The 27,794-nt window shown below is 45.8% G+C and overlaps 1 protein-coding gene across 7 annotated transcripts in view; it reads right to left on the bottom strand.

Moving 5' to 3' along the window:
* Positions 1 to 8,994: 8,994 nt before the first annotated feature.
* Positions 8,995 to 27,794, bottom strand: part of LOC110485824 (rhomboid-related protein 3) — a 55,113-nt gene continuing 36,313 nt past the window's right edge. For 5 of the 7 annotated variants that reach the window (XM_021557017.2, XM_036940500.1, XM_021557016.2 and 2 more), the window contains 7 exons: positions 24,723 to 24,881; positions 22,427 to 22,654; positions 21,819 to 21,967; positions 17,561 to 17,673; positions 11,956 to 12,056; positions 10,714 to 10,774; positions 9,912 to 10,183 (listed from right to left, as the gene is read on the bottom strand). In XM_021557017.2, coding sequence (XP_021412692.2) covers positions 9,912 to 10,183; positions 10,714 to 10,774; positions 11,956 to 12,056; positions 17,561 to 17,673; positions 21,819 to 21,967; positions 22,427 to 22,654; positions 24,723 to 24,881 — 1,083 coding nt within the window. Of the gene's footprint in view, positions 10,184 to 10,713; positions 10,775 to 11,955; positions 12,057 to 17,560; positions 17,674 to 21,818; positions 21,968 to 22,426; positions 22,655 to 23,978; positions 24,031 to 24,722; positions 24,882 to 27,794 lie in introns of those variants that run through there. The other 2 variants (XM_036940503.1, XM_021557014.2) reach the window with 2 other exon arrangements.

The following is a 27,794-nucleotide window of genomic DNA, read 5'->3' on the forward strand; positions in this document are numbered from 1 at the left end:
GACCCTTTGACTTTTTCCACATTTTGTTACGTTACAGCCTTACTCTAAAATTAATACAATAATTTTTTTCCCTCATCAATCTACACACAATTCCCCATAACGACAAAGTGAAAAACGTTTTTTATAAATTGTTGCAAATGTATTAAAAAATATAAACTGAAATTCCTTATTTACATAAGTATTCAGACTCTTTGCTATGAGACTCAAAATTGAGCTTAGGTCAATCATGTTTCCATTGATCATCCTTGAGATGTTTCTATAACTTGATTGGAGTCCACCTGTGGTAAATTCAATTGATTGGACATGATTTGGAGAAGCACAAACCTGTCTAAGGTCCCACAGTTGACAGTGCATGTCAGAGCAAAAGCCAAGCCATGAGGTCGAAGGAATTGTCCACAGAGCTCTGAGACAGGATTGTGTCGAGGCACAGATCTGGGGAAGGGTACCAAAACAATTCTGCAGAATTGGATGTCCCCAAGAACACAGTGGCCTCCACCATTCTTAAATGGAAGAAGTTTGGAACCACCAAGACTCTTCCTAGAGCTGGCCACCTGGCCAAGCTTAGCAATCGGGGGAGAAGGGCCTTGGTCAGGAAGGTGATAAAGAACCCAATGGTCGCTCTGACAGAGCTCCAGAGTTCCTCTGTAGAGATGGGAGAATCTTCCAGAAGGACAACCATCTCTGCAGCACTCAACCAATCAGGCCTTTATGGTAGAGTGGACAGACAGAAGCCACTCCTCAGTAAATGACACATGACAGCCCGCTTGGAGTTTGCAAAAAGGCACCTAAAGACTCTCAGACCATGAGAAACAAGATTCTCTGGTGTGATGAAACCAAGATTGAACTCTTTGGCCTGAATACCAAGCGTGACGTCTGGAAGAAACCTGGCACCATCCATAGGGTGAAGCATGGTGGTGGCAGCATCATGCTGTGGGGATGTTTTTCAGTGGCAGGGTCTGGGAGACTAGTCAGGTTCACCTTCCAACAGGACAATGACCCTAAGCAACCAGCCAAGACAACGCAGGAGTGGCTTTGGGACAAGTCTCTGAATGTCCTTGAGTGGCCTAGCCAGAGAACGGACTTGAACTCGATCGAACATCTCTGGAGAGACCTGAAAATAGCTGTGCACTGATGCTCCCCATCCAACTTGACAGAGCTTGAGAGGATCTGCAGAGAAGAATAGGAGAAACTCCCCAAATACAGGTGCGCCAAGCTTGTAGCTTCAAACTCAAGAAGACTCAAGGCTGTAATCGCTGCCAAAAGTGCTTCAACAAAGTACTGAGTAAAGGGTCTGAATACTTATGTAAATGTGATTTTCAGTTTTTTACTACATTTGTAAAAATGTCTAAAAACCTGTTTTTGCTTTGTCATTACGGGGTATTGTGTGTATATTGGCAACGTGAAAAAACGATTTAATTAGTTTTAGAATAAGGCTGTAACATAACAAAATGTGGAAAAAGTCAAGCAGTTTGAATACTTCCCGAATGTACTGTATGTAGGCTCTAACAGTTTGTGGGCACCATTTGTCACCTTTATAGTGCAATTAATGTATTGGTTAGGGTTGTGTTGTGTAGAGGCTTTGCTGGCATGTGCACCCCCCCCCCCCCCCCCCCCCCCACCCACCTAATTATTTTTTTTGCCCCACCAAGATTTACATTCTAAAATTGCTACTGGACCTATCTATCATATGAGTATCTGTTTCTGACTCAAGTAGAATTCCCTCAACGTTGCTCTGATGTCCAAAAGCTCTTATGGTCAACATTTTGTTGCATATATTTGAAAATGTCTACATTGTTCTGTCCAAAAGGACTTTCTAATTCTGCCATGAAAAAGTTGCATTTTCTATTAGCATGTCATTTAAGATTTCTATGTCTTCAGTTTTCCACGTGAGCCAATTTACCGGTCAATTCTGAAAAGCTGTCCACGGATTGTTCCATAAGGGTGTGTTTTCAGGAAGTGGTAGTGGTTCTTGTAGAATGCGTTTCATTTTCTTCCATGTTGTTATAGTGTTCTTAACTGTGAAGTTGTTCATGTTCTTAGCGTCATCCTTTGAAAACAGACAAGTGAAAAGATTCTGGGGATAAACGTTTAGTGCATTTAACAATATGTCGCAGGTAAAAGCCTCGGGTGGTTGAGTTGATACAATTCCAAATCTGGAAGTTCAAATCAAATCAAATGTTACTGGTCACATACACATGGTTAGCAGATGTTAATGCGAGTGCAGCGAAATGCTTGTGCTTCTAGTTCCGACAGTAATATCTAACAAGTAATGTAACAAAATTACAACGACTACCTTATACACATACATGTAAAGGGATGAATAAGAATATGTACATATAATTATATGGATGAGCGATGGCTGTGCGGCATAGGCAAGAGTCAGTGCATGGTATAGAATACAGTATTGTCACGCCCTGACCATAGTTTACTTTGTATTTTCTATGTTTTGATTGGTCAGGGTGTGATCTGAGTGGGTATTCTATGTTTCATGTCTTGTTTGTCTATTTCTATGTTCAGCCTGATATGGTTCTCAGTCAGAGGCAGGTGTTCGTCATTGTCTCTGATTGGGAACCATATTTAGGTAGCCTGGGTTTCACTGTGTGTTTGTGGGTGATTGTTCCTGTCCTTTGTGTCCTTAGTGTTAGTTTGCACCAGTTTAGGCTGTTTCGGTTTTCATTACGTTTATTATTTTGCACTGTTTGTATTTAGATTCGTGTTGCTATAGTCAATAAACATGGATCGTAATCTACACGCCGCATTTTGGTCCGACTCTCCTTCTCACGAAGAAAACCGTTACAGAATCACCCACCACCAACGGACCAAGCAGCGTGTCAACAGGCAGGAGCAGCGCGAGGAGAAGCGCAATAAGGATTTCTGGACATGGGAGGAAATCCTCGACGGGAGAGGACCCTGGGCTAAACCAGGGGAGTGTAGCCGCAGTAAGGTGCAGCGGGAGAAGAAACAACAGGAACAGCCCAAGGAGGAGTACAGTATGGAGTATACTACTTGGGAGGAGATCGACAGGTGGGCGGCCGACCCAGGGAGAGTGCCGGAGCCCGCCTGGGATTCGCTGGAGCAGTGCGAGGAAGGTTACCGTAGAATGGAGGCGGTGAAAGCAGAGAGGCGCTGGTATGAGAAGGCAGCTCGGCGACGCGGATGGAAGCTTGAGAGGCAGCCCCAAAAATTTCTTGGGGGGGGGGGCTAACAGGGAGTATGGCTATGCCAGGTAGGAGACCTGGGCAGACTCCCTGTGCTTACCGGGGGGCTAGAGAGACCGGACAGGCACCGTGTTATGCAGTGGTGCGCACGGTGTCTCCAGTGCGGGTGCATAGCCCGGTGCGGTATATTCCAGCTCCGCGTGTCTGCCGGGCTAGATTGAGCGTCGAGCCTAATGCCATGAAGCCAGCTCTACGCAGCTGGTCCCCAGTGCGTCTCCTTGGGCCGGTTTACATGGCACCAGCCTTGCGCTCGGTGTCTCCGGTTCGCCTGCATAGTCCAGTGCGGGCTATTCCACCTCGCCGCTCGGTGCTCAAGAGCTCCAGTGCGCCTGCACGGTCCGGTTTTTCCAGTACCACCTCCACACCCCAGCCCTCCGGTAGCAGCTCCCCGCACCAGGCTTCCTGTGCGTGTCCTCGGCCCAGTACCACCAGTGCCAGCACCACGCATCAGGCCTACAGTGCGCCTCGCCTGTCCAGCGCTGTCGGAGCCCTCCTCCTCTCCAGCGCTGTCGGAGTCTCCCGCCTGTTCAGAACTGCCAGTTAGCATAGAGCTGCCAGTTAGCATAGAGCTGCCAGTCTGCAAGGAGCTGCCAGTCTGCAAGGAGCTGCCAGTCTGCATGGAGCTGCCAGTCTGCATGGAGCTGCCAGTCTGCATGGAGCTGCCAGTCTGCAAGGAGCCGCCAGAGCTGCCTGTCTGCAGGATGCCGCCAAAGCTGCCAGTCTGCAAGGAGCCGCCAGAGCTGCCAGTCTGCAAGGAGCCGCCAGAGCTGCCAGTTAGCATGGAGCAGCCAGGGCCGCCAGTCAGCATGGAGCAGCCAGGGCCGCCAGTCAGCATGGAGCAGCCAGGGCCGCCAGTCAGCATGGAGCAGCCAGGGCCGCCAGTCAGCATGGAGCAGCCAGGGCCGCAAGTCAGCATGGAGCAGCCAGGGCCGCAAGTCAGCATGGAGCAGCCAGGGCCGCCAGTCAGCATGGAGCAGCCAGTCAGCATGGAGCAGCCAGAGCAGCCAGTCAGCATGGAGCAGCCAGAGCTGCCAGTCAGCATGGAGCAGCCAGTCAGCATGGAGCAGCCAGAGCTGCCAGTCAGCATGGAGCAGCCAGTCAGCATGGAGCAGCCAGAGCTACCAGTCATCATGGAGCAGCCAGTCAGCATGGAGCAGCCAGAGCTGCCAGTCGACCAGACTCTTCCAGAGCTGCCAGTCATCCAGACTCTTCCAGATCTGCCAGTCGTCCAGACTCTTCCAGATCTGCCAGTCGACCAGACTCTTCCAGATCTGCCCGTCTTCCAGATCTGCCAGTCGTCCAGACTCTTCCAGATCTGCCAGTCGTCCAGACTCTTCCAGATCTGCCAGTCGTCCAGACTCTTCCAGATCTGCCAGTCGTCCAGACTCTTCCAGATCTGCCAGTCGTCCAGACTCTTCCAGATCTGCCAGTCGTCCAGACTCTTCCAGATCTGCCAGTCGACCAGACTCTTCCAGATCTGCCAGTCGACCAGACTCTTCCAGATCTGCCAGTCGACCAGACTCTTCCAGATCTGCCAGTCGACCAGACTCTTCCAGATCTGCCAGTCGACCAGACTCTTCCAGATCTGCCAGTCGACCAGACTCTTCCAGATCTGCCAGTCGTCCAGACTCTTCCAGATCTGCCAGTCGTCCAGACTCTCCCAGATCTGCCAGTCGTCCAGACTCTCTCAGATCCGCCAGTCGACCAGATTCTCCCAGATCCGCCAGTCGACCAGATTCTCCCAGATCCGCCAGTCGACCAGATTCTCCCAGATCCGCCAGTCGACCAGATTCTCCCAGATCCGCCAGTCGACCAGATTCTCCCAGATCCGCCAGTCGACCAGATTCTCCCAGATCCGCCAGTCGACCAGATTCTCCCAGATCCGCCAGTCGACCAGATTCTCCCAGATCCGCCAGTCGACCAGATTCTCCCAGATCTGCTAGTCGACCAGGATCTGCTGAAACCGCCAGCCAGCCAGGTTCTGGTAGTTTCTACTACCTGCCTGGGCTTCTTCTCAGTGCTGAGCTTCTTCTCAGTGCTGAGCTTCCTCTCAGTGCTGAGCTACCCATCTGTCCCGAGTTACCTCTGTCCCGAGCTGTCCCTCTGTCCCATGTTATCATTGTGGTGGGTAACCTATTTTGGGACGTTTAGGAGGGGGATTAAAACTGTCATGGAGTGGGGTCCACGTCCAGCGCCAGAGCCGCCACCGCGGACAGATGCCCACCCAGACCCTCCCCTATAGGTTCAGGTTTTGCGGCCGGAGTCCGCACCTTGGGGGGGGGTACTGTCACGCCCTGACCATAGTTTACTTTGTATTTTCTATGTTTTGATTGGTCAGGGTGTGATCTGAGTGGGTATTCTATGTTTCATGTCTTGTTTGTCTATTTCTATGTTCAGCCTGATATGGTTCTCAGTCAGAGGCAGGTGTTCGTCATTGTCTCTGATTGGGAACCATATTTAGGTAGCCTGGGTTTCACTGTGTGTTTGTGGGTGATTGTTCCTGTCCTTTGTGTCCTTAGTGTTAGTTTGCACCAGTTTAGGCTGTTTCGGTTTTCATTACGTTTATTATTTTGCACTGTTTGTATTTAGATTCGTGTTGCTATAGTCAATAAACATGGATCGTAATCTACACGCCGCATTTTGGTCCGACTCTCCTTCTCACGAAGAAAACCGTTACAAGTATATACATAAGAGATGAGTAATGTAGGATATGTAAACATTATATAAAGTGCCGTTATTTACAGTAACTAGTGATACCTTTATTATATCCATTTATTACATTTCTTAAAGTGGCCAGAGATTTGAGTCTGTATTTTGGCAGCAGCCACTCTATGTTAGTATTGGCTGTTTAACAGGCGGCTGGCCTTGAGATAGGAGCTGTTTTTCAGTCTCTCGATCCCAGCTTTAATGCACCTGTACTGACCTCGCCTTCTGGATGATGGCGGGGTGAACAGGCAGAGGCTCAGTTGGTTGTTGTCCTTGATGATCGTTTTGGCATTCCTGTGGTGTAGGTGTCCTGGAGGGCAGGAAGTTTGCCCCCGGTGATGTGTTGTGCAGACCGCACTATCCTCTGGAGAGCTTTGCGGTTGTGGTGGGAGCAGTTGCCTACCAGGTGGTGATACAGCCCAAGAGGATGCTCTCGATTGTGCATCTGTAAAAGTTTGAGTGTTTTAGGTGACAAGCCAAATTTCTTCAGCCTTCTGAGGTTGGAAAGGCGCTGTTGCGCCTTCTTCACCACGCTGTCTGTGTGGGTGGACCATTTCAGTTTGTCCGTGATGTGTACGCCGAGGAACTTAAAACTTTCCACCTTCTCCACTACTGTCCCGTCAATGACGTTGAGTGAGAGGTTATTCTCCTGACACCACACTCCGAGGGCCCTCACCTCCTCCCTGGAGAGGGCTGAGAATGCACCCTTGTGGGGACCCAGTGTTGAGGATCAGTGGGTGGAGATGTTGTTTCCTATCCTCACCACCTGGGGGGCGGCACGTCAGAAAGTCCAGGACCCAATTGCACAGGGCGCAGTCGAGTTTGGAGGGTACTGTGGTGTTAAATGCTGAGCTGTAGTCGATGAACAGCATTCTTACATAGGTATTCCTCTTGTCCAGATGGAATAGGGCAGTGTGCAGTGTGGTGGCGATTATGTTGTCTGTGGACCTATTGGGGCAGTAAGCAAATTGGAGTGGGTCTAGGGGATCAGGTAGGGTGGAGGTGATATGATCCTTGACTAGTCTCTCAAAGCACTTCATGATGACATAAGTGAGTGCTACGGGGCGATAGTCATTTAGTTCAGTTACCTTAGATTTTTTGGGAACAGGAACAATGGTGGCCATCTTGAAGCATGTGGGCACAGCAGACTCGGATATGGATTGATTGAATATGTCCGTAAACACACCAGCCAGCTGGTCTGCGCATGCCCTGAGGGCGCAGCATGGGATGCCGTCTGGCCGGCAGCCTTGCGAGGGTTTACACGTTTAAATGTTTTACTCATGTTGGCCATGGTGAAGGAGAGCTCACAGGCTTTGGTAGCGGGCCGTATCAGTGGCACTGTATTGTCCTCAAAGCGAGCAAAGAAGTTGTTTAATTTGTCTGGAAGCAGGACGTTGATGTCCGCGATGGGGCTGCTTTTCTTTTTGTAATCCGTGATTGACAGTAGACAGTAGACCCTGCCACATACGTCTCAGCTGTTGAATTGCTACTCTACTTTGTCTCTAACCACCCTTAGACTTAGGGAAATATAAACCTTTCCTATTTATTTTCTGAGTTTTATTTGCCCATATAAAGTCTGTTATGGCCAAGTATACTAAGAATGTCTCCTGTGGGGTAATTAGTGTTACCGAAAACAAATACAAAAAGTTCGAGAGCCTTGCCATTCTAAAGGTTTATTCTACCTTTAAGATTCATGGGGAGATTATTATTGTCCAATTATTTCTGCAAGCGGATCATTTGCCAGTGCAAACAGGAAGGGGGAGAGAGGACATCCCTGTCTTGTGACCCTTTCTAAAGCAATTTCTTCAGATAATGTATTATTTGTGTATATTCTTGCTTTAAGGGTATTTATATTTTTATGAAACATATTTCAGTTGGAAAGTTGAATGTTTACAAAGTTTTGAATAGAAAACACCACTTAAGACGGTCGGTTGAAAGCCTTTTCCAGACAGCCATTATTGATGTCCTCACATATTTCATTGATTACTTTGTTTTCCTCAAGGCCACTTCGGCCACTCAGGCTAGAGCACTCACCAGACACTATTTGGAAAGTTAATCTGGTTTTGTGACTGAACCAGCTTTGGTCCAAGGAGGTATTTTCGCACAACAGCCCTGACCACAGAGAAAGACTGGTGTGTGTGTGTCTGGATACTATGATGTTTGGAGCGAGGCAAAACACAATTGGGTTTGTTGAGATATCTTCACAACGCTGAGGCCTTTTCTCTATTGGTCCCTTGTTGTCTCCATGGTTTGTCTATCTGAAAGAGGCCTTAGTCTACTCTAGACAATCAGTTTGCTGAACAGTCATCTCAAGGGGGGGGGGGGGGGCAGTTAAACAAAAGGCATTGAATGATAATGGTCTTTCAAAACACATGTGCAGGTTGAATCATAAATAACACCAAGAGGTCAGAATACGTTTCATTATAAAAACAGTTGATTTTATTCCAGTATTCAGTATTTACATATAAAATCTACAAAATATGCACTTGTTAAAATATTGTCAGTTACCACTATGTTCCGTATCAGACCTTATATACAATCAACAAATACACAGGATAATTTACACATCACATTGTAGACCAATTCAAGAATCAACAACAATTGTATGTTAAAATATTAATTTGTTAATAATTAATCTTATTATTTATTTTGTGTGAAGCAGAATAACGTGAGGTTAATTTAAAGTACACGCTTGAGATGTTGTATTGGATGCTGTGTTTGCTTCATCAGGAGAACACGTCACATCTCAACCAGCCAAGGCTCAAATTAGAATTGGTCCCAGATCTGTTTGTGCTCTTACCAACTCCATTGCTGTCATTGTCAAGCCACAGATGTTGGTACCAGTCTGTTCCTGGTACCATGTCAACTCCATGTCACTCATTGACAATGACAGCAATGGAGTTGGTAAGAGCACAAACAGATCTGGGACCAATTCTAATTTGAGCCTTGGCTGGTTGAGATGCGACGTGTTCTCCTGATGAAGCAAACACAGCATCCAATACAACATGACTTCGCTTTCTCCTTAATAAGGGCATTGACAGTACAGTACTAACTGAAGGCTAACTCTGGAGGGAGGGACCTATTCACATGTAGCACCATTTCCACAGTCTGTAACGGAGTTAAATATTGAATACCTATCAATAAGTCTGTGCTAGAGGGAGAATGCTGATGTTCAACTCAACCAGTACTCGTGGCAGAAGGCAACATATTCCCCTATTAATAAAACAGTACATGTTCTCTGTAGTGCACTGTCGTTTGTATGCTATTGGTTAAGGGACGGTTTTGGCAACAGTCAGGAACACAGAGGGTTTGAACATCACATATATCTTTGTTTCAACTTCCATTTGCACATGACAAAATAATGTAAGTCAGTGTAACCCGGATGATACTGTGCACTCCTCCAATACTGTCCACTCCTGCAAACGGCACACACACCAAAGGCAACAACGAAAACGTAAGCCAATTCTCCCTGCAAATATCTAGCTTGAGTACCGATCTCTTCCTGCTTTAGCCATTTGTCTTGCCAGACATATGGTGAAAGGCAACGATGTAGCATCGCTGAATGTATAAACAGTCAGGTAACCAAAGAAAGATCAGGAAGTTGGAACAAAACCATATCACGTCAGATGTACTCAGTACAGTGTAACATGTCAACAGTGGAACATTTCATAGCTTCAGTCCAGACTTACAGATAACAGTACTATAGTATGACAGATCGAAGACATGTGTATCATAACAATCTCCAACCCTATGAAATTGTCCTTCAATGAAGCTAGCTGTCATATTAACCTCTTTCTTACAGCTATAGGCACCATTGGGTTTAAAAAGAGATGCTGCCATAGTCTGTTCCATACGGTACTCTAAAATGAAGATACAAATTCTGAAGTCTTGGACCTAGATAGTTATGTTCCATTGGATCTGAGGTACGTAGTTGGCCCTCTCAGTTTGCCCTCACAGGCTGGGGGAGGTCACGGCGTGGGGGGGAGGTCACGGCGTGGGGGGGAGCCGGACGTCCAGCAGGCTGTAGGCGAAGACGTTCCAGAAGACAGCACAGAGGACAAAGAGGAAGTAGACTGAGAAGAAGATCCAGAATAGAGACTGCTCTTGGAGACGCTGCTCGTAGTTCTGGAGGACTACAACCCCCAGGGTGAGCCCCACCATCACACCCCCCAGGTGGGCCACAAAGCTTGGGTTGGGGCAGGGCGGGAAGGCCGGCGGGTAGAACCTCAGCCACACGGCACGGCCGAACTCCACACTCACTGACGAGGGGGGAAAGAGAAGCGTTACCATAATGCTCTTAATAGTCCTGTTTCCATAGTGAACAAGTGATATTGTCTTTTTTAGTTTATTGTAAATACTGCTGTGTTTATCTCTTACAAATCACGGTAACTTGCCAAATTGTAAGCGTATGCTTATACTAAAGTGAAAAATAAGAAGTTGGATAAGTACTATAAAGGTTGAGACCACAACAAACCCGTCCTCATCGCTCACATTAATCTTACATGAGTGGGAATGTTCTTTCTAAGCGTCTATTGCTAGCCACAGGGCCCTTCCTGTCTCCAAACCTACATCCACCACGGTATTAACTAGGTCAAGAGCAAGGTTATTGTAATAGTACGCAAGACCGGAGGTCCCTCTAGCGACTTTGTTTTTTAATGATCAAAATAAACCGTGTGCTGGTTTTGGTTACCTGCAGGCTGTGGCTAGTCACACAGTGGTGTAGGGACTGACTGGTGATTATCAGATATGATTTGAATATAGAGAAACTTCAGAGTTTAGACAGACTTACTGCAGACCAGAGCCATGGCCATCCGGAACAGCTTAAACTGACATTTCATACCCGACCAGTTCTGGGGAGAGAGGAGCAGAGTGAGTTGATGAGAAAAGGAGTAAGAGAGAGAGAGAGAGAGAGAGCGCAAGATAAAAGGTTTATGATTCAGGCCAGGAGTTTTCCCATGTTAGATGGACCTGGGTTTGTCCCTGACCATGTAACCTGACCAGGAAAAACTCCTGGCCCTATTAATCATGATCCACGACACTAAGCCTCTTTCATTACCTTCATAAATCAAATCAAATCAAATTACCTTCATAAGATAGTAATGTAACAGACACCTATATCCAAAGACACCTATATCCAAAGACACCTATATCCAAAGACACCTATATCCAAAGACACCTATATCCAAAGACACCTATTTCCAAAGCGACTTACAGAACTGTCAACATTCAGAGTGACACATAGATTACAACAATAACATATCTTTCCCCTTCCATGATAGCTTTCAGAGTCAACAAAGATATCATGTGATGACCCTTGATCTTCTCCCCTTTCTTGCTGTTGTAGTAAATCAAATTTGTCTGAGAGGAGGAAGGACCACCGAGGATTGTAAAGTGCCCACCGGTGTAAATATTTGATGACAGGGACCATCCAATCATATAGACAGCAGTATGGCCTTATCGGCCCCTACTTCTAAGGTTATGACTTTGTAGGGTAGTATGCATGGATCGAATCAAATCAAAATCAAATCATTTTTTTTATATAGCCCTTCGTACATCAGCTGATATCTCAAAGTGCTGTACAGAAACCCAGCCTAAAACCCCAAACAGCAAGCAATGCAGGTGTAGAAGCACAGTGGCTAGGAAAAACTCCCTAGAAAGGGAATCAATCAGAGCACAGCTAAGGTCAAAGGTGAATTTACATGCAGCCTCAGAATGGGAGAAAATCAAGTTATGACAATTATCTAATTACACTCTTTAACACTACACAGTGCACACACACTCACGTGCAACATACACACGCACACACACACACACACATTCCACACTTTCAACACTAGATAGTCGACACACCCTTCCACTCTTTGTAAATGGGAAAGATGAAAGGCAGGAATGTATGGAATCCATAGACTGACAGAGCACCTGCTGTGCCCCAGAATGCCCTGCTTTGATGCCACATGATGTATATCTGAGCATGATAGTCATCTCATGACAAGAGGGCTGCTCCTGCTCTGACACACACACACACACACACCATGACGACGTTGGCCAGGTGTGCTGAGACCAGGGCGTAGACTCCTCCAGACGACCCCACCACCGGAGCAGTCATATCAGTGACAGACACGGCCAGGGAGCCTGCCAGGGTCAGAGGTCAGAGGTTAGAATCAATCAAATAATCAATCAACTTCATATTCACTGGATCAATAGAGCAAATTCATATTGAATATGTCAATTCATATCCATCGCTATAATGTATCTCAGAGCAGCTTCGAATAATGATAATTGATTCAATGAGCAGCTTCAAATAAATAGCATTCCCAGGTAGAAACAGTAGATACTGTACACGAACACTCCTGATGTTTTTTGTCGTTGTATTGAAGCACAAACAGAGGCCTACATTGGTCAATGAGTCCCCATTGACCATTTTAAGAATAATACGTATCAACACAGTCTGTTAGGAGATTCTTGGTGTTACACTGAATGGAGCTTACCACTGGTACCATGGTGGCACCTATTCACCCACATTCACAGGAGAGTCAACCAGGCATTGATAGGAGTGAATATGGGGCAAGTGAAAGATTGAATACCCAGTGAAAATTGGTGTAATACAACCAGAGCAACAGACACACCCAGAGCAACAGACACACCCAGAGCAATAGAGAACTGCTTGTGATCTCCACTGTGTGTGTGCGCGTGTGTAGGTATGGCTGCTGTCATGAAGAGTCTGCTCTGTGGGAGCTTCATTATAGTAGACCCCTTTCCTGCAGTCAAATTACCTGCAGCCTCATAGGTGGAATGTTTTTCATATTTTTCATAATTTCATAATTAATCAACATTATTTCAAAAATCCCGTAGAAAATCCGGTGTTTCTATCTCAAACGGTTTTGTTATATTTCAGTCTTCTGGAATGTATACAAAGTGTAATACTGGGATGCAAACTCAAAATGTAAACCCATAACCATGTGTGTGGGGTGTATACTTTTGTTCCAAAGTAGATTTGTTGAAGACTACCAAGAAACCCTTTGTTAAAAGGTTAAATCCCCATACGATAATAAGTCATCACAATCAGGCTGCTATTACTGGAAGGAAAACAGCCAGGGGTGAGCCCAGCCACACCCAGCCACCCACACACACACCCACACCCACACACAGGTAGAAAATACCACATTGTCATACTTGAGTAAAAGTAAGTCACCAAGTAAAATATCACCAAGTAAAGTCACCAAGTAAAATATTACATGAATAAAAGTTTAAAATGATTGTTTTAAATATACTTAAGTATCAAATGTAATTGCTCAAATATACTGAAGTATCAAAAGTAAAAGTATAAATCATTTCACATTCCTTATACTAAGCAAACTAGACAGCACCATTTTTTTGGTTTTGTATTTTACAGACAGCCAGGAACACTCCAACACTCTGGCCATCATTTACAAATGAAGCCTTTGTGTTTAGTGAGTCTGCCAGATCAGAGGCAGTAGGGATGACCAGGGTTGTTCTCTTGATAAGTGTGTGAACTGTCCTGATAAGCTTTCAAAACGTAACAAGTACTTTTGGGTGTCAGGGAAATGTATGTAGTAAAAAGTACATTATTTTCTTTAGGAATGCAGTGAAGTAAAAGTAATAGTTGTAAAAAATTTAAATAGTAAAGTACACCACTGCATATGTGAGGTCATGCAAATTACACATGCATGTACATAACACACACACGCGCGCGCTCGCGCTCCATTCCCTTTGATTTGAGGGAGATGGAGGACAAGTCTGATCTACCTTTTTCAGTGTAACATCAATATTCCTTTAAGGAGGACAGTGAGGAAGTACTGTATGTCAGACTAAAAAGAGAGACACTGAAGACAAAGAGACACTGAAGACACACACACACACACTGAAACCAAGCAGCCACTACATCATCACTTAGAAGTTTAACAGTACATCACATCATCAATTAACTAGAAAAGTATGAATGTACTGTATTATCTGAAATACCTGAACTAGCTGTAGTAGTTAGTGCTCTTCCTGAAGTAGGCTGTTACCAGGTGTCATTTAGATCAAAGCAGAGGAGGTGTGTGTGTAATTCAAATGTATTTAAGCATCAATCACTGAATGGAGATCTAAGCAGATGATTACATGTTTCCTGAGCCACACACACACAGTGACACACACACACACAGAGATAGCAAGAAATCTAGAAATGCATACAAAAAGGAGACACACACACACACACACCTGTTAGACAACACACACCGCCCTGGTTCCTCTGCTCAAGGTGTGTGTCGACAGATGGGAAGACCATTATTACCACTATTATCTCTGTTAATATTATTGTTTTATCACCGTGACAACCCCCACACCCACTAAAGGACTTCCTTCCCTTTGTAGTCTCTCTGGAGGCCCTCTGGGTCAGTTGTTGGGTGAGAAACTGACGTGTCATCTATCTTGTTTGTTGGTTAAACTTCCAAACTAGGACACCAAACTTGGAATCCTGCTGCCAAAGAGGGAACACTAAGTTTGGCCACATTATCTACACAGCATCAGTGCTACTCATCATCAGAGACCGGTAGAGAGTTCAAAGTCACTGACTGTCCTTTAAAACTTCAGAGTCATCTTATAATTATCACAGATACTGAAAGTGGTAATTTAGTGTTTCTCTCTCTCTCTCTGTGTCTGTGTGTGTGTGTGTGTCTGTGTGTGTGTGTGTGTGTGTGTGTGTGTATGAAATCCCCAAAAGTAGTAAAACAAGAGGACATTTGGACGGCCCCATGAGGACAAAAACGATTTTAGGCTTAGGGGTTAGGTTTACAAATAGGGTAGGGTAGGAATTAGGGTAACGGTTAGGAGTTAGGTTTAGGGTTAGGGGTTAGGGTTAGGGGTTAGGGGTTAGGTTTAGGGTTAGGGGTTAGGTTTAGGGTTAAGGGTTAAGGAAAATAGGATTTTGAATGGAAGTCAATTTTAGGCCCCCACAAGGATAGTAAAACATGTGTGTTTTTGTTGTTTGTGCCTGCGTTCGATCATGAGTCTCTCTAAGTGACTATTTGCATTGCCCCCCCCCCCCCCCCTCTTCTACACTGCTGCTACTCTGTTATTATCTATGCATAGTCACTTTAATAACTCTACCTATATGTACATATTACCTCAATTACCTCGACTAACCGGTGCCCCCGCACATTGACTCTGTACCGGCACCCCCTGTATATAGTCTCGCTATTGTTATTTTACTGCTGCTCTTTAATTATTTGTTACTTTAATTTTTATTTTTGTAGGTATTTTTCTTAAAACTGCATTGTTGGTTAAGGGCTTGTAAGTAAGTATTTCACTGTAAGGTCTAACTACACCTGTTGTATTCGGCACATGTGACAAATAACATTTGATTTGATTTGTATTACAGTCTTAAAAATCCATATTGAGTATTGACCTCTCACTGGACACCTGAGTCCCTTTTGACCTCTGACCCTGTTGGTACAGCTGAGCACTCCTCTCCACCATAACAACATTTATCCAGGCAAAACAACACAGAAGACAAACTCCCTACACACACACACACCTCCTTCCAGTGGGTCGATATCTAATTAACCAGCAGGTTCCCGTGGGGACAGTGGCCCTCTCAGTACCACCATTATCTGTGTTATCTGGGGGGGGAGGGCACCACAGCTGGGACCAAAAGTATTCTGTGTACACACCCGTCTTCATACACAACCAGATATAAAGCCTCATACATATATACAGTATTTATATCCACAAACACACATGCCTATGTAAAACAAACACACACAAACTTTACACACACACACACACACACACACACGGAATGGGTCTCCCTAGTGGTGCAGCGGTCTAAGGCAGTGCATCACAGTGCTAGAGGCGTCACTGCAGACCCTGATTTGATCCCGGGCTGTGTCACAACCGGCCGTGATCGGGAGTCCCAGAGGGCGGCGCACAATTGGCCCAGCGTCGTCCGGGTTAGGCTGTCATTGTAAATAACCATTTGTTCTTAATTGACTTGCCTAGTTAAAAAGGTACACAATTACACACTCTGCTGGCAATCCCTTAACCTGCCCTTCTACAGCTTCTTCCCACCCACCCACAGGGCTATTATATCCTTGCTAAATATCCCCACACGTCTCCCAAACATCAACCATCTTCATCCAAGTATTTCCACTCCGAATGTTTCCTGAGCATTTAGTTTCCAGAGGGCAGCAGGCAGAAATCCCTGATAATGTTTGTTTGGCTCTAGAGGTAGTTTAAACTAAAGCTGGATTATCGCTCCACTCCTCATGTACACTGCATGATGAACACGCAGTGTAGAACATACCCCATGGTCACACGGTAATCTAGTGAGCACTGAGCCATACTGAGCCAAGTCGTGCTGGGCCAGGGGGGAAAGGGGAGAGAGGAGGGAGAGGAGGCAGAGGGAGAGAGGGGAGCCCTGGGCACTCAAATGACATTAGCAGCTAATGTCACAAGGAAGCTAGCAATGACATTTGCCTTCAAAGCCTCTTCCTCTCTCTGATGCATAGCATCCCAGTAGGCTTGGTCCTCTTCCTCTCTCTGATGCATAACATCCCAGTAGGCTTGGTCCTCTTCCTCTCTCTGATGCATAGCATCCCATTAGGCTTGGTCCTCTTCCTCTCTCTGATGCATAGCATCCCAGTAGGCTTGGTCCTCTTCCTCTCTCTGATGCATAGCATCCCATTAGGCTTGGTCCTCTTCCTCTCTCTGATGCATAGCATCCCAGTGGTCTTGATCCTCTTCCTCTCTCTGATGCATAACATTCCAGTGGTCTTGATCCTCTTCCTCTCTCTGATGCATAGCATCCCAGTGGTCTTGATCCTCTTCCTCTCTCTGATGCATAGCATCCCAGTGGTCTTGATCCTCTTCCTCTCTCTGATGCATAGCATCCCAGTGGGCTTGGTCCTCTTCCTCTCTCTGATGCATAGCATCCCAGTAGGCTTGGTCCTCTTCCTCTCTCTGATGCATAGCATCCCAGTAGGCTTGGTCCTCTTCCTCTCTCTGATGCATAGCATCCCAGTGGGCTTGGTCCTCTTCCTCTCTCTGATGCATAGCATCCCAGTAGGCTTGGTCCTCTTCCTCTCTCTGATGCATAGCATCCTAGTAGGCTTGGTCCTCTTCCTCTCTCTGATGCATAGCATCCCAGTAGGCTTGGTCCTCTTCCTCTCTCTGATGCATAGCATCCCAGTAGGCTTGGTCCTCTTCCTCTCTCTGATGCATAGCATCCCAGTAGGCTTGGTCCCTTTGCTCGCTCTCTCAATATTCATGGGCCTCCTATTGAACATGGACAAGTCTCTCTCTCCCCTTCTCTCTCTCTCTCCCTTGCATTCTCTCCTTTACCTCCCTCCCCCATTCTATCTCTCTCTGGAGTGTGTTTTGAGATGATCCCCTTCCACTTCTCTCTGTTGTTCTGGACCGGTGGGGGAACAACAAGAAAGCCTGTCAGAACACAAGCTCATCTGTCCCAGACATATGTGTTTTCTGAATGACTGTTCTCCAAACACAATGGGGTGAAACCTGAGAGCAGGGATTTGAATGTGTGCATGTGCGTGTGTGTGTGTGTGTGTGCACCTGCGCCCTGTGTGTGTGTGTCCATCCGTCAGTCTGTGTGTGTACCCTAGCCCAGTACTCACCTGCCAGTACGCCACACACGTAGACCAGTCCTATCCTCAGCGCTCCATGGACCATCTCAAGAGGGACTCCCACCAGCAGCTGCATGGCCATGTTCAGACCCAGGTGTTCTATCCTGCTGGGACACTCTCAATGAGCACCAGTCTAAACACCAGTCTAAATTCATTATCATTAAATTAGGCCAACCCGATGGTCGTAAGAAAGTGATGGATGGAAAGATGGATGGAGGGACGGCAATGTGTTGCTGAAAGATAATCGTGCCCACAGAGCATATAAGAGGGGGGGGGGACGACACTTACAGTAGCTCTAGGAAGCAGCTCATACCGCCATTATCAACAACAACACATGACTAAGGGCCAATGGTGACTGTGGATAATAAGCTTCTGGAGGGAAAGGAGTTAGCATCTAGGCTTTACTACAACATCAGAACTAGGCCAACTGTGTTGCAGCAGTGCTATCCACTGGTTTTGGCTCTAGTGCATCAACATTCTGGGAACACACCAATGTCTCAGTATTGATCCAGCATTTTGCTTGGCTCCTGCTGCCATGTGCTGGCAGTTGACACATTTGATGCGTCATCATTGGCTGAGATTTTAGCTTTGTCCTCTCAGTCCAACGATGGTGCTGGATCCCTACCAGGCTTTTACAGTGTCCCTCCTCTCCTCGCGCTATCTAGCTATCTGACCGGCTGTGTAGTGATCTGTCTGACTGTGATAAGTCCGGCATATTACACCCCTCCACAATGTAATCCCTTCACTGGGTCAACAACACTGCTGATCCCTTCCAATTGACAACAACACAAACAGAATGCACATATCAGCCCACAAACAGCACAGGACAACACTCCACTAAACCTACAGCTATGTTTTTAGGCGGTCTAGGACAACTTTAGTAGACTACCCTTGACCAAAGACAAAGCCATTTCCCAGCCACTTGAAACGCATCTCTGTTTTATCACGTTTTGGCTGCTTAACTCCTTATGTTTTCATCAACGTAAAAGCAGGAATTGACTTATTTTCCCACCTTTAAGCTGGCATTGAGTGTACAGTGCAGCAGCTCAGTGAAAACAGCATTGCGTTCTTTGTTTTCCTTTGTGGTCGTCTAGACAATGACAGTGATCCATGTATTTGTCTGTGCCATTGTTAAGAGACAACGGGATGTCTTCTCATAGGAACGTGTGTGTGTGTGTGTGTGTGTGTGTCCCTCTGGGACTGGTTAGCACTGGAAAATTAATAGTAATTTTAATCTCCAGTGGAACGTCCTTGTGTATTTGGACAGGGCCTTGCTTCTCCACAAGCCAATCAATATCGCCCTTGTCTCATTGTCAACTAGAATGATTCTCTCACTACACCAAGAGGGCACTTGTACGCTTCAACAAAACAACTCGTAGATTTGATTCTGTTTGGGTGTTTTTTTCTAGGGATACCTCCACTGAAGGGATTTTAAACCAATGTGTTCATAATATCTGAGGCTGAAACACACTGGGGGTTTTTGGCCTGGTTTTGTCATGCTATCGTTGCTATGGGATAAATGGGATGGTTAAAGTACATCCACTAAGCTGGGAGAGAGAGGGAGGGAGAGAGAGAGCGGGAGAGAGAGAACTCCTGTGTTTTGGATTCTGCTGTGGCACCCACACGTGTCAGTGCTGAGTACAGGCCCTGTGGGCATGAAGGACACATACGTGGATTGTGTGTGTGTGTGTGTGTGTGTTTGTAGCAGTCACAACACTGAACAACCTCTCCTGCACACACTGCTGATAGAGAGCCAGAGCTTTGGGACATTAGATAGTTGGTTAAATTCCCAGCAGCCTCCGCCTCTCTCAGAGGTGTGTGTGTTTAGTGATGAATGACTTGCCTCGACCATGTGCTCTCACGAGGAAGCAGATGTGGTGTGTGTGGGAGCACAATCATTTGGAAAGGTGACAGCTGATACACATCCAGGAATAGATTGAGAAACACTGCTCTATAGAGCCATAGAGTAGATATGACAATGTATATACAGTATACAGTGCGTTTGGAAAGTATTCAGACCCCTTGGCTTTTCCCCCCATTTTGTTACGTTACAGCCCGATTCTAAAATGGATACAATATCCCTCGTTAATCTACACACAATACCGCATAATGAAAGTAAAGTAAGGTAAAGTATTCAGACCATTTGCTGTGAGACTCGAAATTTAACTCAGATGTGTCCTGTTTCCATTGATCATCCTTGAACTGTTTCTACAACTTGATTGGAGTCCACCTGTGGTAAATTAAATTGATTGGACATGATATGGAAAGGCATACACCTGTCTATATAAAAAGGTCCCACAGATGACAATGGATGTCAGAGCAAAACCCAAGCCATGAGGTCAAAGGAATTGTCCATAGAGCTCTGAGACAGGATTGTGTTGAGGCACAGATCTGGGGAAGGGTACCAAAACATTTCTGCAGCATTGGAGGTCCACAAGAACACAGTGGTCTCCATTCTTAAATGGAAGAAGTTTGGAACCACCAAGACTCTTCCTAGAGCTGACCACTTGGCCAAACTGAGCAATCGGGGTAGAAGGGCCTTGGTCAGGAAGGTGACAAAGAACCCGATGGTCACTCTGACAGAGTTCCAGAGTTCCTCTGTGGAGATGGGAGAACCTTCCAGAAGGACAACAATCTCTGTAGCACTCTACCAATCAGGCCTTTATGGTATAGTGGCCAGACAGAAGCCACTCCTCAGTAAATGGCACATGACAGTCCTCTTGGAGTTTGCCAAAAAGGCACCTAAAGGACTCTCAGACCATGGGAAAAAAAGACTCTGGTCTGATCAATCCAAGATTGAACTTTTTGGAGGAAACCTGGCACCATCCCTACTGTGAAGCATGGTGGTGGCAGAATCATGCTGTAAGGATGTTTTTCAGAGGCACAAACTGGGAGACAGGAGGGGAAGTTATTGTAGAGTTAAGATCTAGCCTGGGTACTAGCCTAAGAGATATGTTTTAGTTTTCACAGAGATATTTAGGCTGTCTCCATGAAGAATGTAGAGTTTCACAGTAGTCTAGACTGATTTCAAAGGCTTATCTCGATGGAGAGTTGACGCCAAGGGCAAAAGATAAACGATACTGTTGCTCTCTCCCAGTCCTACCAAGTTAGAAGAAAGACAAACAAAAGTTGAACGATAAGGTTCTCTTTGTTATCAAAACCAATGCTTTACAGCCTCAAACCCTCATCAGAGATGTTTGAAGAACCTAAGCACATCCTAACTTTACACTTCAGTTGAATATTCACTTAGTCTCCGATTGACATTCATGCACGACAAAGGGAAATTTGACTGAAGTAGAATTTACGATGTACCCCTTCATGAGCAGGGTCGAGGGAAAGATGAACAGAGTAAAGTACAGAGAGATCCTTGATGAAAACCTGCTCCAGAGAGCTCAGGACCTCAGACTGGGGTGAAGGTTCACCTTCCAACAGGACAACAGCCCTAAGCACACAGCCAAGACAACGCAGCAGTGGCTTCGGGACAAGTCTCTGAATGTCCTTGAGTGGCCCAGCCAGAGCCCGGATTTGAACCCGATCAAACATCTCTGGAGAGACCTGAAAATAGCTGGGCAGCGACGCTCCCCATCCAACCTGACAGAGCTTGAGAGGATCTGCAGAGAAGAATGGGAGAAACTCCCCAAATACAGGTGTGCCAAGCTTTCAGCGTCATACCCAAGAAGACTCGAGGCTGTAATCGCTGCCAAAGATGCTTCAACAAAGTACTGAGTAAAGGATCTGAATATTTATGTAAATGTGATAGTTTAAATGTTTAATACATTTGCAAAAAAGTCAAGAGGTCTGAATAGTTTCCGAATGCTATGTAGGACTGTATGACTGTGACACGCACATCCAGGACTTTATGGACACACGTTACAGAGTTTAGGATTTGAGGAGGGCCAGGGGCAGACTGAGACCAGAAATCGGCCCTAGCATTTCAAACACACTGGACAAATTTATTCTCGCTTGAGGCCCCCCATCATTATCCAGATAATGATAATTTTGTGCAAAAACCAAAGTTAGACAGGCACACTGGGCTAAAAACGGACCAGCCCATCTGACATTCGCCCAAAATGCCAGATGGCCAGTCCACCCCTGGGGAGGGCTGATCAGACTGTCCCAATATTCATACTTCGCATTAGCATGCATGGTCAATACATGACCATATACTAAGTAGTATGCAAGTGTGTATATTGGGACAGTCTGATCAGCCCTCCCCAGGGGCGGACTGGCCATCTGGCTAGGTACCCACCCTGCGTGCATGAAGGCATAGCTGAGGTATCTCCAGGCCTGAATCCGTAGCTGGGGGTGGTAGGGCAGTGGGCCCCTTAGGAAGTGGGGACTGGACACCTGCAGCACCCAGCGGTCCAACTGCAGGCCATAGTACATGAACACTGCCACCTAGATGACGGGAGGGGTTTGAAGTTATTGTAGAGGAATATACGATCTAGCCTGGGTACGAGCCTAAGAGATACGTTTTAGTTTTCACAGAGATATTTAGGCTGTCTCCATGAAGAATGTAGAGTTTCACAGTAGTCTAGACTGATTTCAAAGGCTTATCCCGATGGAGAGTTGACGCCAAGGGCAAAAGATAAACGATACTGTTGCTCTCTCCCAGTCCTACCAAGTTAGAAGAAAAGAAAGACAAGCAAAAGTTGAACGATAAGGTTATCTTTGTTATCAAAACCAATGCTTTACAGCCTCAAACCCTCCTCAGAGATGTTTGAAGAACCTAAGCACATCCTAACTTTACACTTCAGTTGAATGTTCACTTGGTCTCCGATTGACATTCATGCACGACAAAGGGAAATTTGACTGAAGTAGAATTTAGGATTTATCCCTCCATGAGCGGAACCTTACCTCAGCGATGGTGATCGCCAGGATGAGCCAGGGTGGTGGGCAGCAGGTGTAGCTGTCGAAGTACCACTTCCTGTCGATCTCCCGGGGCAGGGTCTCATAGGCGATGTGCCTCACTAGCCTCTGGGACAGACCCAGACCCACCTCCTCCCCCAGGGCCCCAGCCCCCTTCAACTGACGACCCCCCTGGAGGATGGCCCGCCGGAAGCTGTTGCTGCGCTTGTTGGACATCTAGCAGGGAGAGGGGAGGGGGGAGGGAGAGAGAGAGAAGTACGGAGAGATTTATGGAGAGGGAGGGATGAGAGAGGGGGGAGAGAGATAGAGAGAGTGCAGATCTCAGTCAAAATACATCAGCTACCCAATGTCCATCAGCAGGTCAGGGTTCAGGGACAGTCAGTCCATTCAGTGAGACTTTCATTGCAATAAGTGATTTAGTTATCTTATGTGAGCGATAGAAATGTCATAGAAACATGGCCATAAAATAAGTGTTTATTTTCAATTAGCTGAAATTCCAACCTTACAGGTCTTGTAACTATTGCTGGCTTCCCTAAAACACCTCAGTATGTCGTCATAGATCCCCTAAGTCGTGAGCCCCCCCCCATCCTTCATCCCACCGTGACAGCAACCACGGTGCCATATCCTCCCACCTCGCCCCAGCAACAGAATGCCTCCTTTATCACCTAGCAACCGCTGAGCTCTTCTCCTCGTCCCAAGTACTGGCGGCAGCTGCCTGACAACGTTGTCCTTCTACCGAGATTAGCAATTGTCATAGTCCTCCTATGGAACATGGAATGTGGACAAGCCCCCTCTCTCTTTATCGCTCTCTCTCTCTCTTCCCCTCATTCTTCTCCCTCTCCCCCTCTTTCTCTCTCTCTCTTGCATTCTCTCATTCCTCTCCCTCCCCTCTCTCTTGCTCTCAATCATTCCCAAATCTCTCTCTCTCCGATTCTAAAAGTAGTTGACAATCGCACCATTCTTCAATCTATAATGAGCATTCGAATTGAACAGATCTCCAATTATGTGAGTCTTGATTGCAGTCAAGAGACCATGTGGGATTCTTGATGACTGTAGGTTACCATGGCCACTCCCAGCCCAAAGCCAAACAGAGAGTGGGATCAAACGATACCAAACACACACATTATGCCACACACACACACACACACACACGTGGACACACACACACACCTCGCTAGGCTACCCCACATGGCCCAAACCCATAAAGACACAGTCTTCTTTCTTCCTGCAGTGCAGGGGTGATTCCTCTCCTCTTTTCTCTTCTTTTCAATCAAAAGAGAGAGAAAGGGAGTGACGTTCTATCTATTCACCCACGGCGAAGAAGAGAGCAGGGTAGAGAGAGATTGGTATTCATCCAACAAGGACTGTGGGACCAGGGACAATCTACTGCTGTACTAGGAGATGCTGTCAGGGAGAGGAGCGAGAGGAAGAGAGAGAGGAGAGGGGTAGGCACAGAAGGTGCAGGGAGATAAAGAAAGTTGAGAGAGATAAGAGAGAGAAGGAAAAGTAGAAAGAGAGAAAAGAGAGAGCTAGGCAATACCTCCCAATCACGCTGACAGCTTTATGGAATAGGCAGCTGAGCAAAGTTGGACCTGCAAAAAAAAAAAAAAAAAAAAAAAACAGCAAGTCTCTCTCTCTCGAAAGCAATGGGGGGTGAGGAGCGGTTTTTGTGTGTAACAATAGCAGCCGCAGCCACGCCCCCCCCCAACACACACACACAACTTGAGTACATGCTCCCCATTCCTCTCTGTCCCAGTTCCTCGCCCTGACCTTTGGCCTGTCACATGACCTGGACCGACCAATAAAAGATCCCCTTTCACAAGTTCCCACAGGCCCATTCTCAGCCCACTGTACAAGACAATGGACAGCTTTGAAGGAAGCGGTGAAGACAAAAGAGAGAATAGGAGAAAGGGAAAGTGAGAGGGGAGAGTTGGGGAACCTTCACAAACCCACCACCCACCGACCACAACTTTACACATTTCCAAGCAACTGATTATTTCCCCAGATGACTTCACCGTCCGTGGTCAAGAGTTCACGTGAAACACAACAGGAGTTAGACGACGCGTGAAAGTGCAACTTTAAACCAAGCTGTGTTGTCTTGTCTAATAGTGTGGAATGTCCATGGAGACCTGCGTGAGTAGAAGGATGATGGTGGTCATAAGACCACTTCCTCTCCACTGTACGTCTCAACATGACCAATCGGTGTAGAGTATAATCAATGTTATGCTTATACAATCACTATTATCAGTTACTATGGTAACGGGAAGTGACTCGGGACTCTCACCAGGTTGACAAAGTCCTGGTAGCAGATCTTTCCGTCCGCGTTGCCGTCGGCGAGGGCCAATAGAACCTCCAGCTTGTGAGGGTCCAGCTCCGAGCCGTGGGCCGCCAGCAGGTCTCTGAACCGCTCTGTACTGATGAAGCCTGAACTCTCTGAGTCGAACTGGAGCACACAGGGAGAGGCGTATGGTTAGAAGCTCCGTAGATAAACACAAAGACAAGGACATAGACACATGCAGGCAGAGTGACACACACACACACACGTGCGCGCGCACACACACAAGACTTGACAGATGTAGTCAAACAAAAAGCACATTTACAAAGACACAATGCACATACACACAAGCCTTATCGCATAGACACACAAAGGTTGTTATCACAAGTGAATTATAAATTAAGTCCGTATATAATCTCACAGTACAGCCTTGTACTGAACATTCAACACTGACAACAACAAAAAAACAAGCCAAAAAGATATAAAATAACATTTCCTTCATAGTTTGAGCTACTTTGTAAAGAATTTAAAAATGAGCCTGAAAAGCTCATCTAACCAACGGCCATTTTGTTCCGTTTATTATTTTCATGAATCACATTCAGTAGCTGAGGAAAGAGCCAATATCCACACTTTAAAAGAAGTTAGCTAGCGTTGTGCGTTTCATTTTAATGCCAAGTGTACTGAAACGTTTCGATGCACTTGAAATAAAAAGTCTGACTATTTGACATCCTGGTCGTCTAAATCATGGCCTTTCTCCTACTACCCACGAAGCACTTCCAAGGGTCACAAGTCCTTGGCTCCACCCACACAACAGTCTCTCACATTCAGCAGAAGCAAGTGCCAGACATCCCACACAAGGAATTCTTCACACTCACTCACTCACTCAGTGCGTTCTCCCTCACCAACGACACGCGGTTACAGCACAGTGTCTGCATCAGTGAATCAAAGAGAACAGTCGCAATAGAAGCTATAACGTCAAAATACAAAGACACTGGAGTCAAGACTCCATCATCTCCTTCAAATAGGTGTTCGCTTTTTCTCACGCCAAATGTTCTATGAGCAAACGTTCTTACGCGTGACCTCCGTCCTCTCTGCTATGAGTGACAGCGATTCCAACGAATTGAATGGAGCCACTTTAGACGTGTCTGTTCAACGGCCTGCAAAATGGCCTGGATTGGAGTCCTCTTTCTATTCCTGGATGCGCTTGTGTTTGATTTGAATGTCAGGTTGTTTGTGAATAGGGTCAGAATACAGCTGTCACGCGTATAGTGTGTGTGTGTGTGAGACAGACTAAACGAGCAGTGAATCTAATTCCATCGCCCTGAGCAAAGCCTCAGACAGTTTGTTTGCCTTCTCCATGTGCCACGTTTGGCAGGCAGCACAACGGAAGACAGAGGCCATAGAAATAACATCACAGACCATTGACTTGAATGGGGATTCTCCTTCTACTTATTAGACAACCCAGTACGTCACTGGGGCCGAGCTCCCTGCCATCCAGGACCTCTATCAGGCGAAGTCAGAGGAAGGCTCAACAAATTGCCAGAGACTCCAGCCTCCCAAGTCATAGACTGTTCCCTCTACTACCGTCCGGCAAACGGTACCAGAACATCGGCTCTTGGACCAAGAGACAGCTTCTACCCCAAGCCACTAGACTGATAGTTCAGGTACCATTAATTGACTATCTGCACTGACCCTACGCACAATCACTAGACTTTATATACACACGCCATATACACACACTCACTAGACTTTATATACACACCCACTAGACTTTATACACACGCCATTTACACACTCACTAGACTTTATATACACACACCATATACACACACTCACTAGACTTTATATACACACTCACTAGACTTTATATACACGCCATATACACACACTCACTAGACTTTATACACACCATATACACACTCACTAGACTTTATACACACACACCATATACACACTCACTAGACTTTATATACACACACCATATACACACACTCACTAGACTTTATATACACACTCACTAGACTTTATATACACGCCATATACACACTCACTAGACTTTATACACACGCCATTTACACACTCACTAGACTTTATATACACACTCACTAGACTTTATATACACACCATATACACACTCACTAGACTTTATACACACACACCATATACACACTCACTAGACTTTATACACACGCCATTTACACACTCACTAGACTTTATATACACACTCACTAGACTTTATATACACACCCACTAGACTTTATACACACGCCATTTACACACTCACTAGACTTTATATACACACACCATATACACACACTCACTAGACTTTATATACACACTCACTAGACTTTATATACACGCCATATACACACACTCACTAGACTTTATACACACCATATACACACTCACTAGACTTTATACACACACACCATATACACACACTCACTAGACTTTATATACACACTCACTAGACTTTATACACACGCCATATACACACACTCACTAGACTTTATATACACACTCACTAGACTTTATATACACACCCACTAGACTTTATACACACGCCATTTACACACTCACTAGACTTTATATACACACACCATATACACACACTCACTAGACTTTATATACACACTCACTAGACTTTATATACACGCCATATACACACACTCACTAGACTTTATACACACCATATACACACACTCACTAGACTTTATACACACACACCATATACACACTCACTAGACTTTATATACACACACCATATACACACACTCACTAGACTTTATATACACACTCACTATACTTTATATACACGCCATATACACACTCACTAGACTTTATACACACACACCATATACACACTCACTAGACTTTATACACACGCCATTTACACACTCACTAGACTTTATATACACACCATATACACACTCACTAGACTTTATACACACGCCATTTACACACTCACTAGACTTTATATACACACACTCACTAGACTTTATATGCACACTCAGTAGACTTTATATACACGCCATATACACACACTCACTAGACTTTATACACACTCACTAGACTATATAC

Source organism: Oncorhynchus mykiss, chromosome 13 (assembly GCF_013265735.2).
Source record: "Oncorhynchus mykiss isolate Arlee chromosome 13, USDA_OmykA_1.1, whole genome shotgun sequence".
Taxonomy (NCBI): Eukaryota; Metazoa; Chordata; class Actinopteri; order Salmoniformes; family Salmonidae; genus Oncorhynchus; species Oncorhynchus mykiss.